The 20,580-nt window shown below is 39.5% G+C and overlaps 1 protein-coding gene across 2 annotated transcripts; it reads right to left on the bottom strand.

Annotated features, from left to right (window-relative positions):
- Positions 1-3,268: 3,268 nt before the first annotated feature.
- On the bottom strand, positions 3,269-19,547 carry LOC136701873 (flavin-containing monooxygenase 5-like). Of its 2 annotated transcripts, XR_010803874.1 has the most exons (10): positions 19,488-19,547; positions 16,203-16,366; positions 13,171-13,359; positions 11,764-11,929; positions 11,528-11,670; positions 10,787-10,986; positions 10,316-10,671; positions 9,021-9,148; positions 4,720-4,792; positions 4,543-4,594 (listed from the first exon to the last, which is right to left on the bottom strand). XR_010803874.1 is itself a non-coding variant. In XM_066676635.1 (9 exons), the coding sequence occupies exons 2-9, from the start codon at positions 16,332-16,334 to the stop codon at positions 4,189-4,191; spliced, it is 1,665 nt and encodes a 554-aa protein (XP_066532732.1). In that variant the 5' UTR covers positions 16,335-16,366; positions 19,488-19,547; the 3' UTR covers positions 3,269-4,188. The 2 variants fall into 2 exon arrangements, 1 of the variants encoding a protein (XP_066532732.1); XM_066676635.1 differs by lacking the exon at positions 9,021-9,148 and having other exon boundaries at positions 3,269-4,594.
- Between the last annotated feature and the right edge of the window lie 1,033 nt (positions 19,548-20,580).

The raw sequence follows: 20,580 nt of genomic DNA, 5'->3' as shown, positions 1-20,580 counted from the left end.
CACATAGGCATATTATGTACGGGTGACAGTGACATATGCCAATGGCATTTAATTTTTTTGTTTTTGTGATAGTGGCATACGTTGATGTCAGTGACATTGGCATATATTCCATTGTGGAAAATCTGCCAGTAAGTGTACGTTTAACAAGCACTTATGTGCACCTAGCTAAAAGTTGGCGCCAAACATCCATATGCTAGCTAAGTGTAGATGTCTTAAATGCTAGAAATCGAATATTAAAGCCAACCAAGTGGCAGGTTGCAAACATATAGCATCTCATGTTAGCACACAGCCCAATGTCACTGTGTTCACAGACCACTGAACTACAAGCTGTTCCCAGGCTAATATCACGATAAATGACTGTGTCAGCACAAAAAGCAGAGTACAAAAATTCATTTATAGGTGGTAGGTGGTACATCGCATTGGCACAATTTACAACACTGTATTTCAGGTACTTGAAAGCTGACATTTCAAACAAAACATTATGACTTTCTGAATTAGGCTCATTAACATATCACATAATCCAGATTTCCCCTAAATATTTTTTATTTGTCAGTCTTATGAAATGTTTGAACACCTCTGAATGAGTTGTTAATTGGTTTTCTAAGTGACAATAAATTAATAGCCTCTAGAGGGAACAAAAGTCTTTTCGTTTTAATTCATTTAACTTGCAGAAAAAATGTGAAATGTGGCTTGGCACATATTTCTCTCTCTCACACACAAACACACACACGTGTATATATATTATATATATTATTATTTATATACATATAAACAGGTAAACAGGTCACTAAACCTTAAAAAATGACTGTATTGAATTTTTTTTCTCTCTGTATAGGCGGTGTTGTTTTTCATAGTTCTTTAAAATTTCCCTTTTAATAATTAATTATATTTGAAATTAAAGTTACAGTAATGTGAAACATAAAGGCCCTTTATCTTAAAATAACATAAAAGAATGCTTTGGTGTTAAATGACTGACACATTCTCTCATTTTTATATGAAATTGGTGTAGCATTCCTTTTAATAAATTTGGTATAAAATCGATAGAAATGTCATCATTTAAGAGCATCTTACCCTAATGTTTAGGTATGTAAAATGTCAATGTCACTGTCACCTGAGAATAAGATGCGAATGCCTGTGCCAGCGTCACCCGAACGTAAGATGCCGATGCCTTTCCATGATATTACCGCTACTGCCTCTGTGCCAGCATCACAGCTTTATCAAAATCCACTCTTGCAGTTTCTACCAGGTACAATGTGGCCAAACCTGCCATCCTGATCCTCTCGGACAGTCCTCGGGTCCCTCCGTCTGTAAACGACAGTCAAGCCCCATAGATGATTGGCTCACGCAGAAGCTAGTAAACAGAATCAATGGAGGTTGGCTTTTCTACATTATACAAAGTTCATGCTTTAAAAAACACTCAAGTCTCTATAAAAACAGTTCATCAGGTGGCAAATGCTCTCCTCCAGGCTCAGTCCACCAGTCTTGTGTAAAACAAACGTTACCATATTCCTTCATAGGGCTTGCACAAAACCTTCTGTTAATACTGGAGCCTAAAAGGTGCTTTTCGGGTGTCAAGAGGAACAACACCCTGAACTCCCTCATCTCTTGGTAAAAATAAGACACTTCGCTGGACCCAATGAAGTTTGTCCTACATAATACAATAAGAGCCTGAATCCCCATTAAAAGGCCCTGTGGAGGCTGGAGGACAGCCAAACAATTCCAGAGGGATGACGTTATTAGAGAGAGACATTTCTAATTCCCCCACTTAAAGTGCGTTTTTTTTTTTTCAATTTCAGTTAAAATGTAATTATGCTGCTTCCTAGAGCTAAATTGGGTACAAGAGTTTTGTGCATTTGGAAAACAAAATGGATGCCATCGACAGGAAAGTGCTGGTGGGGAACTAAAGTGTAGCTATGGAACTAGTCTGACTGAGTTTGAACATCGTTTACAGTGTGAGTGTTCAGTGATATTTCTCATTGTCAACAGTGAGGAAGGTCGTTCGTTGTTATGCTGTCAGTCATTACACCACGTCCCTCTGAACTGATGTCCCGCCTCCCATGGCAGAATGGGTAGTGATGTTCAATTCCACCAATTTCCTTTCTGATATAACTATACTGAAAATGATTTACTAATGTAATTTATAAAGACTAAATGAACCAAATGAATGAAAAAATTGTAAATTGGATTGTGAATGGAAAAGTGCTCAAATGTGACATTTTGTCTAAAATTCTATTTAATCACTGGTATTTCACCCAGAAAATGCTGCAGCACAGACGGACTCCGCAAGAGTCCAAATTCACAGGGCAGAAATAACACCACAAGACTCCATTTACGCTCACTCATTGTGTCTGTCTTTAGGCTGAGTGACTGACTGCCACTGCACTTTTGCATTGCAAACTTACCGAAGCACAAGAAACGTAGTATCATTTAGACCAGATCTCAATAGTTTAGTTATTTTCCACTGTGTTCCTGTTAATGATACACATTACCTCAAATGACTTAAGTATCATTTTAGAGCAGAAAGATCTGGTATCGGAGGTATAGATTTTTCAGTATGATCCACACATCAATAAGAATAGGGCCAAAAGTCTGAAAATGACAAACAAGGATCCGGAAATGAAAATAAAGGAGGGTCACTGGTCATAAGGAGTTAAATGAAATAATGTTTACTAGATTTGTGAGACCCTACTTACCACAAATGGCGACAGTGAATCAAGTTCATTGGTTTCCAATTACAAAACTACCATAAAGCGTCCTCCCGTACTCGGGGGTATGTACTTGCCAGTCAAAGATTGAACTTGACATACTTTAGGTTGAACTTGACATACTTTATAATGAGAAACAGCCACCCTCATTGTTACTGTGATTCAATATAAGGGACAGATCTGAACTGCAGGCAGGCCAGTCAAGCACACACACCCTGTGGCTATGAAGCTACACTGTTGTAGCACATGAAGAGTGAGGACTTGCTGAAATAACCATTGACTTGCCTTGAAAAAATATCAACTTTATGGTAATATATTCATTAATTAAATCACTTTCTGTAACAGCTCCCTATTGAGTTTGGAAATGGGTTCTGAGCCTACCCAGAAACACTGGACGCAGGACAGAAACACACACTGGACAGGGCAGCAGTCCATCACAAGTTACCACACACTCACTAATTCCTATGGACACATTTGAATAGCCAATCCACCTACCAGAGTGCATTTATGGACTGTGGCAGCAAACCAGAGCACCCAGAGAAAACCCACGCAGAAGGGGGGAAAATACACCTCACAGACAGTCATCCGTAACATATAACATGTATTTGAGATGATAAGACTGTGTTTATGGTTTATGCCAAAGTATGGGTCAACATTTTTCTTTGTCCAGACTCACCATCTTGTCTTAAATATGTAATACATGAATCACTAACAAAGAATTGAATACATTTTAATATAATTTAAATACATAAAAGATGTAGATGAAAGCAACATCACACAACATGCAGTTAATTTGTCGACTTGTGCTCATCAAAAGCTGCTTGGCAATTTGACAAAGTTAATATTGCATATAAGATGTAAAATTGAGTCTTCTGGATTACTCACAATGAAAAGTGGAAAAGAAAAACCACTCGTTTAGGGATAAATGGACTGAAATTATTCACTTAATTCACAATCAACCCCTCTGAAGTTTCAGCTTTGTGAAAGTTTGATGGACCTATAAGAACTTCGTAGTGGACCTCCAAAATTCATATTTCAGTATCACTGCCCTACAGAGAACAAAATTCACAATGACATTCATTATTCATTCATTATCTGTAACCGCTTATCCAATTCAGAGTCACGGTGAGTCCAGAGCCTACCTGGAATCATTGGGCGCAAGGCGGGATTACACCCTGGAGGGGGCCACAATGACATTTTACAGCAAAATTCATACATCTCTTCTATCCAAACTGTGCCAATGATGATGTAATGTTTCCCCAATGTGTTACATTTTGTTATAGTGTATTTAAATGTGGATGAGTGCCTCACTATATATTGTAAATGACTAGATATTCAACAACACTTAATTTGTCTTCTAAGATAATTGATTCTACCAGGGATGCCCAAATGTTTACATATGGCATATGCACACTATATACTTTTCTGAAATCTTATATTATTTGATTTGAGACTGGGATCTTACAGTTCCATAATGACAGAATTATATGAAGGTGATAAGGGATTTCATCCATGTGACCTGATCCTGAAGGAAGCTGGGGTTTCTCATTTGCAGTGAAATGACAGTGAAAATCAGCAGGATGCTCCCGGCCACACTCAGCCAGTGGATGTGGCTGGAGGATCTTGGCTCTGGAATGGGCCGTGTGTTTAAAGGCTGAGTAACGCGCTCCCACTGGGTAAAGATTGCCTGGCGAGCCCCCTCCCAGCGGCCTGGACCCCTCAGCCGATACTGATACGGAGTAGCGGGACCAAACAGAACCCTCCAACCCAAACCAGGATCTGTTATAAACAGCCAGAGGAGGTTGGGATGTACACCCACTTCCTGTGCGATGCTTTCTATATACGGCACGTAGTCCACTTCTAGAGCAGCCATCGTTGGATTAGAATATCTACAAAAGATTGAGAGACAAGTTATACATAAATGTGTCTTCTCAAATGCTAAACATTAAATGAATGAGCTACAGGGCATGGTGTTTTACTAAAATCAGCAAGTTAAAAGAGAAAAAGAAAAAACCTTTTAATTTTTGCTTTCATTTCTTTCTTGATAATTCTCTGCATTGTAGCCAAAGGAGGAAGATGGTTCCGTCCTTGAGGGAAAGAGAATATATTCAGTGTTTTTTAAAATAAAAAAAACTTTACTCAGTGTACTGCACTGACAAAAGACTTTTCAGACACGTGAGAGAAACTATATGGTCTTTTTGCAGCTTTGTGTGACCTTTTGCTATACCCCTCAATCCCATCCCCCGTTCCCCCCAATCACCCCACCCCTTACATGATACCACTCCTCTCACACCTCTTTCTCCCCTTCCTTATTCTCATCAATGCTCTTACCCCTCCTCAAACTCCTCCTATTCCCTTTGCCCATTTCTCCAATGTATATAAGGCCCTTCTAAAATATTTGGTGTTAGACTGGATTGGGAACAGACTGGACTGAGAACAGACTGAATTGGGTACAGAATGAACTGGCTATAGACTGAACTGGTGACAAATTAATGACCAGGCTGTGCCTGTGCTTTTCTGCATGCACGCGAGGAAACCTTTGAACCTCCATTTTCCAAATTTCAGAGGGAACTGGACAGAGAAACCTAGAGGGAGCTAAACAGACTCAACCTAGACATAGAACTAAATAGACAAACCTGGACACAGAGAGCTAAACAGAGACCTAGACAGGAAGAGCTAAACACATACCTGGACAAAGAGAACTAAACAGACTAACCTAGACAGAGAGAACTGAAGAGAAACCTGAATAGAAAGAGCTAAAGATGCTAAGCTAAGACAGAGAACTAGACATGGAAGAGCTAAACAGACAGAGAAAGAAAGCCAAACTGAGTAACATACAAGACAGACAGACTGGAGATAGCAACCCAACAACAATGGAGCAGGGAAACGATGAGACAAAATAACAGTGGAAACAAATGTCTGACAAACATACAGCGACAAAGGGACTTGTATACACACAAGGACACCTGAGACTGATAACGAGGGGGCAGGATTACAAATGAGACACTGATGAGGAGGAGGAACAAGGCGGGACTAGGGCGGAGACATGAACAATAAGAAACAGAGCCATGTGCTAAGTGAGCACATGGCGGGGAAAACAGACATGACAGAACAAGGGCGTGACAAATATTTAGTATTGCATTTAGTTTAGAATTTCTACTATTCTTATGTTTAATTTTTCATTTGACTAGACATTCTCAAACAAAAGCACACAACAGTACAAAGAGAACAATTAAAACATTCATTCATTGTCTGTAACCTCTTATCTACAAACCGGATTCCAAAAAAGTTGGCCTTCTTTGTCGCACCTTCCTCTTTATGATGCGCCAAAGGATCTCTATAGGTGAAAGATCTGGACTGCAGGCTGCCATTTCAGTACCCGGATCCTTCTCCTACGTAGCCATGATGTTGTGATTGCTGCAAAATGTGGTCTGGCATTATCTTGTTGAAAAATGCAGGGTCTTCCCTGAAAGAGATGATGTCTAGATGGGAGCATATGTTGTTCTAGAACCTGAACATAGTTCTCTGCATTAATGGTGCCTTTCCAGACTTTCAAGCTGCTCATGCCACAAGCACTCATGCAACCCCATACCATCAGTGATGCAGGCTTCTGAACGGAGCGTTGATAACAACTTGGGTTATCCTTGTCCTCTCTGGTCCGGATGACATGGTGTCCCAGTGTCCCATAAAGAACTTCAAATCGTGACTCATCTGACCAAAGAACAGTCTTCCATTTTGCCACACTCCATTTTAAAAGACCCCTGGCCCAGTGCAAATGTCTGAGCTTGTGGAGCTTGCTTAGAAATGGCTTCCTCTTTGCACTATAGAGTTTCAGCTGGCAACGGCGAATGGCACGGTGGATTGTGTTCACTGACAATGCTTTCTGGAAGTATTCCTGAGCCCATTATGTTATTTCCTTGACAGTGGCTTTCCTGTTTGAGGTGCAGTGACGTTTAAGGGCCTGGAGATCACGAGCATTCAGTAGAGTCTTACGGACTTGACCCTTACTCACAGCAATTGTTCCAGATTCTCTGAATCTTTTGATTAATGTTATGCACGGTTGATGATGATAAAGGTTAACACCTTTCTGGTATTGCTGCACTATCTTTTTGTGCAACAATGGTGGAATTGGTGATCCTCTTACCATCTTGGCTTCAGAGAGACGCTGACACGCTGAGAAGCGCTCTTTATACCCAATCATGTCGTCAATTGACCTAATTAGTGTTAATTGGTCTTTCAGCTGTTCGTTATATGCTCAGTTTCCTTTTTCCAGCCACTTATTGCTACTTGTCCCAACTTTTTTGGGATTTGTTGACACTGTGAAATTTTGAATCAACATATTTTTCCTTTAAAATGTTACATTTGCTCAGATTAAACTTTTGATCTCTCATCTATATTCTATTACGAATAAAATATTGACATTTGCCATCTCCACATCATTGCATTCAGTTTTTATTCACAATTTGTTTAGTGTACCAACTTTTTTGGAATCCGGTTTGTAGTTCAGGGTCACGCTGGATCCGGAGCCTACCCGGAATCACTGGGCACAAGGTAAAAACACACCCTGGAGGGGGCACACACTCAAACATTTACAGACATTTTTGAGTCACCAATCACCCTACAATGTGGACCATGGGAGGAAACCAGTGCACTCAGAGGAAACCCACGCAGACACAGGGAGAACACATCAAACTCCTCACAGACAGTCACTTGGAGTGGGACTTACACCCAGGTCCATGGAGCTGTGTGACTGCTACACTACCTGCCGTGTTACTGTGCCGCCCATAATTAAATCAATTCTGGCAAATAGTAAATATCAACATATTTACAAAACACATTCAGTAATCTTGACAATATGATCCATCACAGTGTTTCTTTTACAAACCCTATTTATAAATTAGTTAGACACTGAAACAAAGAAACTAAGCAAGCCTGTGTAATGGACAGTTTCACTTCTGTTAAGAGAAATTTGAATGAGGGTGTTAAAATATTACTGAAACTCAAAACTGCATATGCAGCTACAAGTTGTATTATATCTGTATAAAACATTTTGTGAAGCTCATTATCCACTGCACCTTTACAGCATCTCTTATCACAGATTTCTGGTTCAGGCTAATTTTGAGAACAGAGTGCATAACAGGAGAAGGTGGGGGGTGAGCTAGAACGGTATAAAAGATCACTGTGAACTTTTATCAGTATCCTTGAGCTTGTAACTTTCATGTTTTCTGCTGAGGGATCCTCTGTATGCAGAGCAGTTAACCCATTCTACTCTTTACAAATTCAGCTCCTGACTCTATTTGAATTCTTCCAATTATAGTATAAAGAATTCCACCAACACAATTTGGTTTTGCCGGACCACCATTAACCATATAGCCATTGTCACAGGTGTTTCTGGTATTTCAAAAACAGGAAAGCCCAAAATACATACCTATGTCATTGAAAGGTCTGGAGAAGCTTTGGTGCTTTATATCAATGTCTTTGTTTACATGTGTTTTTATGATGTGATTGTGTTGTGGGAGGCATGGTAGTGCAGCAGGTAGTGTCACAGTCATAAAGTTCCAGGCACCTGGAGGTTGTGGGTTCCAGTCCCGCTCCAGGTAGTAATTCCAGGTAGGCTCTAGAACCATCATGACCCTGATCTGGGTAAGCGCTTACAGACAATAAATTAATGAATGATTATATGGTTCAGAAAATATGGAGGGCAGGACTAATAAATGCAGAAATGAAAAAGGAGCATATATTTTTTATATATTTTGTCCATAATATATTACCGGCATCAGTGTTTCTTGTTCATTTTATTTAAAAATACACAATAGATGATCTACCACTAAAGAACAAAGAAGACCAAGAACATTTTGTTGATTTTAAGAATTACAGTGACTTATTTATTCAATATAATAGGTTAAAGCATGTGAAGTTTAAAGGGGCCGTGTGCAGCTCTATGGAGTTTTATAAACACACTAACACCACAAAATGTCTCCTCACCACTTCCCTTTATGAAATTTCAGGCAAACACACACACACACACATTTTGCACAGTGGGAGAAAATCCACCCGGACACGTTAAGAACACACAAAACTCCTCACAGACAGTGACCTGGAGCGCGGCTTGAAACCCACAACCTCCAGGACCCTGGAGCTTTGTGACAGACACACTATCTGCAGCACCACTCTGCTGCATAATGGATTCATTTTACAAATTAAAGAAACTGTTCATGGACAGGCCTGAAGATATGAACATGACTAAAATAGTTGAAGATATGTCTATTCAACATCATTCATTCATTCATTCATTCATTATCTGTAACCGCTTACCCAGTTCAGGGTCGCAGTGGGTCCAAAGCCTACCTGGAATCACTGGGCACAAGGCAGGAACACAGGGCGACATACACATACACCAGAGGCGATTGCTCTGCAAGGCTGCAAGGGAAGCTCAGCTTCCCCTAAAATATCAAAAAAATAAGTGATCAAATATATACTGTTGTGTGTACATGTCATAAATAAATATGCACTACAACGCGCTCAACTTTTGTTCAGAATCAGCTTCTTATCACTGGCTTTCCTCTCAATCATTCCCGCAGCTTCACAGTGCTTTAAAAAGTGTGGATGCTGAGCGTCCTCAGAGTTCAATAGCGAAGCAGCAAAGTGCAGCGAAATGAGACGAGTCATTGGATAAATGCTGGGCTTTGTCCTGCCATGGGACGCTCAGAGTGTCTGGTGGTCTATGGGGCAGTGGGCTGGCCTCGGCTGGCACGGACGCTCAGCTTATACATGATGATTGGATGATCTGTCTGAGGCTGAATCCCTTTTTGATTGACAGTGAATTGAGCGAATGAGCGATCCTTTGGTGTAAAGATCCATGGGAGCATTATATTTTCATTCTGTTCTGAGTTGAACCGGAGACTTTCTTAATCCTCTTAGTGGCATTTTCTTTGTTAAAAACGACTAGCGACAAATCGAGCTTCTATTTCTAGTGGGTTTTTTTGTAGCTGCTTGTGTTTGGAGACTGACTTCTATCACTCTTTCTGACTTCTATCGCAGTTTCTGTCCAGCGGGTGCTGCTGAGCCCCTCCACCGTCACAAAGCACTCACAGGCGGACACACTTCACATGGGCCAAGGCCGTTTAAGCAGCCTAGCTCTGCTGGCCATTGAGAGGACACTAGTCAAGTCCCTGGAAAAGACGCCTTGTTGGTACGACAGGATCACAGATCATTTTCTTGAAAAGGAACACCTCTCTACTACATAAATAAATTCTGACTCAGAGAAGGTGAAAGTGTTTCTGGGTCCTGTTTATACTGGGTCTCTTCTTTGGTATGGTTAACATATTTTTGAAAGAAGCAACAACCTATGTTTACAGACAGTGAGTTTGAGAAGTGTTTCTGAGCCAATGCAGTGGACTTGCTGTTGCATATAGTTATATATAGTTGCATATATTCTCCAGATTTCCTGAATCTTTGCATTATATTATGTAATGTACATAATGAAATCAGAGAAATGTTATGATTGAATTGTAGCACTATTTGCCTTAGCCATTTATCACCAATGCAAGAACTGGAAAATACAAGATTACATGCTTCAGGAAATCAGGACTTAATGATTCATTCAATACCTGTGAAGACTCTGGTCACCCAGCGTGCCTGCATCTCTGCCAGTGGCATTACGGGACCTGTGGCATTAAGAAACCCAATGAAGGCCAGTGTTGGATGCTCCAAGGACAGAGGGAAGACCCTTCTGAAGAGAATCAGTTCTCCCTCTGGACCGTTGTTAATGGAGGGTGGCAAAAAGGGGAAGGACGCCTTGTACCCTGTACAGAAGACCACTGCATCAATCCCTTCTTCGATTGCTCCATTATCAAACACAACAGTGGAGCCACGGAACTCTCGAATGTTAGGTTTAATCTGCAGTGACCCCTGGAGGATTCGTGCTGGCAGCTCATCATTAATTAACGGGCGCCTGTCCAGTATCCTACAACAGGAAGACATCAAATAATTCAGAAACGCTTGACATATATCAATGAATAGATGCTACGACCATTATCTTTTCTCAAGAACATGGGAAAATGTTGATGATGTTTTGTCACCGGTGTTGGGCCTGTAGTCCATAAAGCCTGTGGTCATATTTCTGATTGTAGACTCTCTCTACTGCCCAGTTAACCAGTGCTCGAGGAAATAGATGTTGGAGCATGGTAAATGAACGTCTGACCATTACCACATCAAGGGGTAGACCACCAGTGCCCATTCGGCTCACCACCCACCTACCTTCACGTATGCTCAGGAAAGTCTGAGAGAGAGAGAGAGAGAGAGAGAGAGAGAAAGAAAAGGGATGGGGAAGGGTTACTGAACTGGAGCAAATCTAAAACTCATCTAATAGTTGATGAGTTTGGAAATGAAGCTGTGTCCTGCACAGACTAAACCTGCTCTTTGTAAATTCACAAAGGAGAGCTGCTATATCTGTATGTTCCAAAAGCTAGAAGACATATAAACAAGAATGTCCTGACCTGTACATGTCTTTAAAACATATTTAAAAATCTTTTAAGTAATTGTTATTATTTAAATGTATTTTTTTATAATCATACATAGGATAAGATGTATAATGTCAATCCATAAGACCTTCACATAGGGCCCACCACTCACCCTACCTATCTGCAGCCACAAAATTGGTGTTGTTTGAACCCTACACTTCAATACTAATGTTGCTGCGGCCATTAATCATCTGATCAGCAACCAGCTACGTCAACCAGCCACTACATCACAGGGGTCAACAGGCACTGAATCATTTCCTAATTACAGAGATTTATCCCTCATCTGTTGTGTCTGCTCACTTTCTCAGCGAATCTGCTGATCTCCACTGCAATGTCTCCTCCAGAATTCCCAATGCCAACAACCAGTACTCTCTTCCCACAGAATGCCTCAGGATCCTTATAATCCCAACTGTGAAGACATTTCCCCTGGAATGTATCTACTCCTGGAGAAGAAAAGAGAATCATAAGAGAATGAGATTGAAAAATGAGGGAACTGTCTGAGAGTTTAGTGTGTGTGAAGAGAAATGTGATCATACCAGGGAAAGCTGAGAGAGGAGTTACTGGACGTGTGAAATGTCCAGAACACACAAACACAGCATCAAACACGTGGGTTTCCTTACATCCGTCACTGCTCTCAGTTACCACCTCCCACTGACCAGAGTGAGAGAAATCATGTCGCTGTCGCACACTGCACACTGTAGTCTGAAACACACACACATTGCAGGTTTTAGCAGCTCAAATTAAATCACATTTTGTTGAGACACAGCACAAGCCTGATCTGGATAGCAGAAGATAAATAAATGTGTGAATCATCTGCAGGGAATAGTTTGAAACGCGAATGCAAATTTTAGTGATTGAATTCTGTTTATTATATGACTTTAAAACAATTAAATAATATTGAACCAATGATAAAAAGTGTGCTATTTCTTTTGCATTGGCCACATTTGCTAGCTCTCCAGTCTGTTTGTGTGCTTGAAACAAACAAACAAAAAGTCCCTGTTTGTTATGTTAGGCTTTCTCTCTCTCTGTTCACAGCAAGGAAAATGCATCTGGTGTTTTTTAGACAATGGAGAGATCTCCAAACGTTAAAAAGCCTGAACTAAGATTTCTGCTCCACAATTTGTGTGGCTCCTCAGTTATAATCATCAAATTAAAAGAAATACACACTTGAAATATAACAGTCTGTGTGTAATTAATGATTATAATATACAAGTTTCACTTTTTGAATGGAATTACAGCTTTTTCATGATATTCTAATTTCATGACCAGAACCGGCATACTTGCTTTAGAGCATCCCTGTCTGTTGGAAAAGCCCCCACCATTGTCCTGGAGAGAGGTGTTAACTGTTATAGCTTGGCTGGGGTACATTACCTTACTAATAATCCTGTGGCTGTATGCAATCAATTTCTCTCAAAATGTTTTTCCAACATCTAGTCTACAAGGTTCCCTAAACGTTCTAAAGGCAAACTGCCTATTAACACCCTTCATTTCCGATGGCATGCTGGATTTGCAGATGTCCACAAACTAAGGATGGGAAAAAATGTGGTTCTGCAACACAGCTTTGAAAGATTTTTTTGGACAGAAGTCCTATATCAGCTGCACAAACAAAGGAGGTACTTTCAGCTCAGAAATGTGATTCAGTACCCTGCAAAAGTTGAGCCACAAAAGTATGCAAATTATTGTTATAATAAGCTGTACATTTAAGTATGCCAGTTTTCCTGTTTTTGTAAACTATTAACAACTTCAGTTTTTTGTGTGTTTAATTTTAAAACAATACATTGCTTTCACTGGCAAAAACACATTTACTGCTGATATAAACAAAAGTTTTTAAACATTTGTTTAGGTGCCTATGGTATTTGTACACTATTTTACATACAGAAGAAAAGAGTGAAAAGGGACCTGAAATGATGTAAACACTTGTTCAAAAACACAAAGAAAGCAACCTTGAGGTGAATGTATTTGAGCAAGTCAAAGTGCTCTGCGTAGAGTCTGAAGTACTGCAGCAGCAGAGAGTTGTGCATGAAGTTTGGGAAGTGTGCTGGCATGGGGAAATCACTGAAACACATCATCTCTTTGGAAGTGTTCACCACCAGAGAGCGGTAAATACTGGAGCGCTCAGGCTCTGTGGTCTCCTGCACATGGAAGAAGCACAGAAACATGATTAAGGATGTGCAAAGTCAGAGACCACCTTCATGTAGAATTTTGTAAAATAATCTAAGTACTGGTCATTCATTTTTCAGATCATATTCTTGAGGAAATTAGATATGAACTCATTTCAAAAGGAAGAGACTTTCCAAAACTCCTAAGTACAAGACATAGAAAAACCTTGGGAGAACCAGTAAAACACCAAACCATGAGATAAACAACATGTAAAAGATTTTATTTCTGACAGTCAGGAAAAATCAAGCTACACACTTCCTCCTGATTTCAACAAATCCACAAGTAATTCTGTCAAGTATTTAAGTGTATAATGGTTTAAGCGGCAATTAACTGCCAGCTAAATTATCATAACTGATATGTTTAAGGCCTGTAATGTGTGTTTGGAATGATGAATGTTTTAATATATATTTTTTTTAGTTTATTATGAGTTATTGTTTTTAATTTTTGCTTTTCACAAGGATGGTCTAAAGTTTAGCTCCTTCACGAGTGTGCCTGGAAGGAACCTCAAAGAATGCAGAAAGGCTAGAAACACTAGCTAGGAACGTTCGATTTATCTCTCTTCAAGGACTGATTGTTATAAAATAGGTTACTGTTTAGCACAATGCCACATGGACTATGAAACAATGAAGAAACCTCAGCTATCACCAGTTTGTAGTAGCAATGACTTTATTATTAGTAGTAAAATTGAAGGTTACAGCCACAAAATCCTATAAACAAATAACCTTAATTAACCTACAAATTTATGCAACAGAGTGCAACAACTACTAATGCTATTCAGATGAATCCAGTTAAACACATTTCCACCTAGAAAACATTGCTGTGCAAATTTGCATACAAATTACTGAAGAAAATATTAATTATGCGTCGTGCAAGCCTCATAGTGCACACCTTTCCAGAAATACAGCTAACTAACTTAGGACACATTTGTCAGCCACATTTGAAGGAGCCTCTGAAATAGGACAATCTATTCACGCCGCTGTGACATAATCGGCCTACAAAAGCATCCTCTACAGGATGCAGTCCCTGAGACAGCAGCTAGAGACTGCAGATAGCAACAAATTTACCGTCAGAGATTTTCTCAGACATTGAGATGTCTGTATTTTTTTTATTCATTCTGTGACATCCAAACTAGAGTTTGCGTTGACAGAATTAGCACTGACAGAGGCTTTATTCTCCCTATTACCACTTATTGAAGCATCATAATAATATTGTACCTGTAATTTTAAGGTGAACAAATACTACATAAAGGTCCTTTAGGCTCTCCGTTTGGTCTTCATAGTTGCAAAATAGGCCTATTCTTTTAATCGGTTTCTTTTTGCCTGATACTCAGATTTGGTTTTCCGGATTTTCCTACTGGACTTTCTTTTTTTTCCCCTCACTGCACTGATTTTCAGGCTTTGGAATATTCTGGTTTGACCTTGCTTCATGTATTGTGCTAATTTACACTGTAAATTACACTGTTAAACACTTTTAAATAAACCTGAAACTGATTTTCATACTCTGATAAATGACATCTACAGGTCTGTAAACCATGTAATATGAATGAATAGTAGTGACTGTATTTGCACCAAACAGTACAAATAATTTGTTAATCTATAACGGTTCTAAGAACTAAAACAAGTGATTACTCACATTCTCAAATACAAACAACAGTTAAAATAAAAAGTTTGCCTTTCTTATTACTTGGTTTTATCCAGTGTGTCCCAAGGGGTGACACACACAAACACACACACACACACACACACACACACACACACACACACACACACACACACACACACACACATACACACACACACACACACATCCCTATGGACATGTTTGAGTCGCCAATCCACCTACCAACATGTGTTTTTGGACCGTAGGAGGAAACATTTATTGGCTACTAATCAAATCCTAAATATGTCACAAACCTATTTGTTGAATGAATTTCATATTATGAACCATCGTACCTTTTTTGTATTACGAAGTTTTAGGACCATGGTATTAAAAAAAAAAAGGTTCAGAGAATAAAGTCAGAATTCTGAGAATAATCTCGGAATATTTTGCTGCACATTTAAAGGGGCAGACACACAGTGTAATTGTGGAATGCAGTGTGTTGCTGAAGTCGTACTATTGTATAGATTTCAGGAATAAACACACACTTCTCTTCGCATTCAGGACCAGATTGTGATTAGTATTTAAACCCTGAATCGGTGATCGAACCTTTTATTCAGAAGAAGACATGTAATTTCACAGTTGAGATGTAGTTGAGATGTCGGTGCTGTCAACTCGTTGCTTGTTGATCGTGGAGCAGAGGGATGATGATATCCTTTGGAAGCCATCATGTCTATGCTACCTTTAGTTAGACTGTTCTAATGAGACCTGCCAGAGCAACAACTTACACTCTAATAATTCTTATGATGTCCAGTCACGTGGAAACTATTATCAAAATGCTGCATATATTTCTCTGCAGTGCTGAACTACCCATCATCTCTGACCTGATGCTGGAGAAAGAGTGAATAAGGGTGTCCCTATCTGCCTGATATCTTACACACTTTTACAATGAGACAGCACCTACACGTCCCTCAAAACAAGCATCAAGATTTGTGGATACCTGCTTATTTCTGCATGTGCCTGGCTTTGTTTCTGGCAGTATATTGTACACACTGCTGAGGAAACCTCCCAGTTGTATTCTATTCTAAGTTGTGTGTATGTTAATGAAGAGTTGGTGGATGGGTCACTAAAGGCAGGTTTAGTACCTCAGGCCCACGTGTCCTCAGCTTTCATGCCCTCTATAAGTCTTTCACATTATATCCCCTGCACATTTTCTCACCTTAAACCTCCAGAGTCCTCCGATGTCATCACTGCTCTCGAAGCACACTGGCTCCAGCCCCTCATCCAAGCAGCACTTGATGCAGGTCAGTCCAGCACTGCCCCCTCCAATCACTGCCACCCTTTGAGCCATTCTGACCAGACCACTCCACTGCAGCTTTGAACCTGTACTCAGGTACACAGTGTATAATTTTCATGAGTTTTGCTGTAGGAATTTGGAGTAATATAATTTCAAAATGCTGTAAAAATCATGTTTCGTTTAAAATAGTTCTTAATGGGGTTAAATTTAACTTACCAAAACCTTTGACTGCAGAAGAACATGTTCTCAAATACACAGGATATATTTTTCCATACATTTTTACTATAGGAATTTGGAGTAATATAATTTCAAATTTCATTTTTAAAAAATGACAGTTCAATTCCATAAACGGCAGAATGCTGATGGTCATAAAACTTTTAAATCAACTGTTACCAGACCACCCCACCTCGGTCTTCAGAGTAATAACAAACCAAATTTCATGAACACTTAACACACTGCATTTTTAATGCTAATAAATGGTAAATGCTAAAAGGGTTTAATCAAACTGTTAGCAGAGAACTCTACTGTAGTCTTGAAGAACATGTTCTCAAGTACTCATTTTATAGTTTTTAAAATAGGACTTGGGAGTAATAGCAATACAAACATATTAAAAATGATAATTCAGTTCTATAAATGGCCTTTTGAGGCCATAAAAGAGTTAAATCGATTGTTAGCAGATCTGTTTCATTCTTGAAAAACATGTTCGTTTACATATCACAGTGTTCAAGTTTTTGAAACTGTAGGAATATTGGGTGAATTCAATCCTGAAAATTATTAATGGAATAAATGTTATTAATCTTGAGTGCCATTAAAAACAAAAGTTTAAGGCAAATTATACCAGAGAACTCTACTGCCCCAGCTAAAAAGCTTTTGTTTTAAAAACTTTCAGAGAACATTACCTGTAATGTTACATTATTTTTTCAGCAGGAGCTAAAAAGCTCATGTGACCATGATATACAGTTGTTTACTTGCTCTACGAAATGTCTCTTCTGAATTTTAAAGTCTTTTTAAATTGATTGGTGAGGATCTGGGACAAGAGGTTTGAAAAAGACCAGATGCAACTGAAACATGAACTCCAGCTGTGTGAGACACGCCACCTGATGCCAAATTAAGTCTAAATTGAAAGTCTTGGTCAGACTGTTATTGAAACTAATTTTGCATTTAGCATAATAAACAAACCTAAATAACCAGAGTAATGACAACTCCGTGTTAAGGCGAATAGTATAATTTTATGTTAACGCGCAAATATTTATCATGTTATGCTGCAAGATATGTACATGTTAAGTAGTTTTTGAATGTTAACACATTACGTTTATGTATTTGTATTTTTTCCACTGTGGGGAATCTGGGGGTCTAGACAATCATTGGCTGCTGAAGTTAAGCACCGCCTACCCAGCTCATTATGCACACCTCACTTCGTCAGCAAGAGCGCGCCAAACTTACCCGATTGGAAAATGGCTGACCGGCCAACGCAGCTAAAACATATCAACTATTTTTAATGACTGTGTCTTGTAGTAATGCACAGTTCATTATAGAGGCTTAGGGGTCAAACTACTAACTGGTTAATCTAGGGTGTGCAGAATGGGTGGGCAGGGCTTAACTTCAGCAGCCAATGACTGTCTAGACACTACTGGTGTATAGTGTTATTGCTGAAACAACATAGCCTTAAAGCCCAATTTATATTTCTGCATCTACTCTACATGTCGATACAATCCCTATGCTGTAACCTGATGTGCACTTTTCAGAAATATAACTACGCATCATGCCGAAGCGGACCAAAACGCCTGTAATTGGTCAGAAGTCATGTGGACATTGTTCATGCAGAACATATATGAACATATGTTCTAAAGCATTTTAGCATTTTAAAGCATAATTTTGGATCAAACGAGCATCACTATTCTCCCACACTATGAGTGTGACGCACCTTGAGGCATGTGTTTAGGGTCATTTTCCACATATTGTTAATGTACAGAACCAGTTAAAAGTTTAGATAAATCTCATTCAATGTTTTTTCTTAGTTTTTTTTCCTACAGTGTAAATGAATATGGATAACATTAAAAGTATGAAGGAACACATATGGAATTATGTAGTAAACATAAATATGTTAAACAAACCAGAATATGTTTATATTTTAGACTCTTCAAAGTTGCCATCTTTTGCTTTGATGACAGCTTTGCACACTCTTTGTTTGGATTTTCATTCCAACCAAACAGAAGCACAGCCTGTAAAGCTGCTTAGATGATGCTTAACTACATTAAAAGCCTGCAGCCACATCGGCCCTTTGTGGATAAGACTGACCCAAGCTCTGTGTGTTAACATGAATCCAACATGTTCTGAGCCCAAAGGCCTTCGATAGGGGTAGTGCAGATGATCAACAGCATTACACAGGCGGAAAGTTTTCAAGAAGACTGCGTCACAGAAAAATCTGCAATTATCCTCATCTTTCTCTTCTGCCTTCTAGTTGAAGCTATGCCAATACCAATTATGTCTCTACCCTAAAATAGAGCATGTGTTTCTCTTTGATAATTGTACTTTGTCAGCAGTAATAAGTGACAGCACAAGCACGTCTGCAAGATGTAGATGCGATGCTCACAATTACATTACATTATGTGATTTACACAGTTCCATCGTTATAGCGTCTATGGCAAATCGTTTGCTCATTGACACTGCGTAGTTGAGACCTCGTTACCTGATGGTCAAGCGACATCCCACTGCTTCCTGGGCGATGTACCTGCACAGCAACCTGATGCTCCTGAGATCTCTATAGGAGGTCTGTACGCCATTTGGAGCCATTCACCATGCCTCATTTGGAAGTTTTCTCGTCGCTGATGCTGTATGTAGGTCTGCTTCAGATACATCGCCCAGTGGGACCATCATGTAACGATGTCTCTATGACGCAGTGCCAGCAAACGACTTCCATAGACGCTTAACGATGAAACTGTGAATATCGCATAAATGCCATAAAGACCTCTCAAAACAGGCGAGTTGTCTGGAAAGCAGATTGACAGCGTTTTAACATCAGGTTACGATGTCTCAGCGAGACGTACTTGAGCGTCGTTTCAGAACGACGTGATTGTGAACATTGCATTTAGCTACAGCTTGCCGACGTGCCTGTGCTGTACGTAGTCAGTTGCTCTTCAATAATTGTACTTGTCAGCACTAATAAGTAAAGCCCACTTTAAACTCGCTCATTATAAAATCTTTTACCTCTGAACTTAAGAGCGTCCTCCACTGTTTTATTAATGTCTGCTTCCAGTTGAAAGATTCCTCACGCAATCTCTTAGCAGAGACATTAAAAAAAAACAGGGTGGCCTCACCCTGTTTTCCTGTTATTGCAAGTCTTCGGAGCCCCTGAAGGGACGTGATGAGATTTTTTTCCCGTGAAAACTACTTAGTAAGTAAGTCATAAGCACGACTTCCACCGCAACAGCTCTAACGGGAACCGCATGTTTTGCAAACCGCAACAATGCCAGCAGTAAAGTTAGGCGCTGTTTACCTGTTGTGTAATCACATGTTGTTTATGATTTTTGGACTGAACATGGATCCGCACCCCATTTCTCACTGATTTCCTTGTTGCATGTTTAGCTTTCACTAGAGATTTTTGTCGGTCATCAGCTCAAACACCTCAGGTAATGGTACAAGTTACCTTCAGTGAAAATGTGAAAGTTGCTGAGTTTTTACTAGCATTGATTTTGTGTTGGAGTTCTGTATTGGGTGGTGATTGACAGGTCTCTCTGGCCAATCAGTGCCACAATTTGTACCTGCTCAGCTCCTAACTGTAAGCGAACAGGGACAAAAAAGTACCCAGTTCCAGGGACCAGATTTGGCTAATGGAAAAGCAAAAGAGCTGAGCTGAATCATGTAGGTTTCATGCAGTGAAAAAGCACTGTTAGTAAATCATGAGAACCACTTTGTATGTGGTGAGAACAGCGTTTGTTTCCTGACTGGAAAAATCTAAAAAGACAAAAACAATGAAAGCAAAGATGGGCAAAATGCAAACAAAAATCCGTATAGAATAACAGCAGAGTAAAAAGGTAGGTAAAATATACTTTTGATATATTATTTCTGTTTTGCATTCACAGTATATACTTTCTGCTCTAGGATTTGTTCTTGCAGATTTATTTTTGCGTTTGTAAATTTTTTGACACCAAATTTACTCCATAGCTTAGGACTTAATAATTGGTGCTCACGAAGTATTCAGTGGTGTTCTTGACTTATTAAACGCCTATTTCATGACTGAAATAAATGATCAACTAGTCTCTGTCTCTAGACAGTTATACAGGTTGTGCTCCTGTTTGTT

Source organism: Hoplias malabaricus, chromosome 7, assembly GCF_029633855.1.
Source record: "Hoplias malabaricus isolate fHopMal1 chromosome 7, fHopMal1.hap1, whole genome shotgun sequence".
NCBI lineage: Eukaryota > Metazoa > Chordata > Actinopteri > Characiformes > Erythrinidae > Hoplias > Hoplias malabaricus.
The sequence above is the reverse complement of the archived record's forward strand: the minus strand, read 5'-3'. Positions and strand labels throughout refer to the sequence as shown.

Coding starts and splice junctions, on each gene's coding strand:
- LOC136701873 (XM_066676635.1), bottom strand. CDS start 16,334: ATGGCTCAAAGGGTGGCAGTGATTGGAGGGGGCAGTGCTGGACTGACC. Junction 11,930..13,170: donor TCAAATACATTCACCTCAAG/GTTGCTTTCTTT, acceptor TGTGTGTTTCAG/ACTACAGTGTGCAGTGTGCG. Junction 11,671..11,763: donor TCCTCTCTCAGCTTTCCCTG/GTATGATCACAT, acceptor TTTCTTCTCCAG/GAGTAGATACATTCCAGGGG.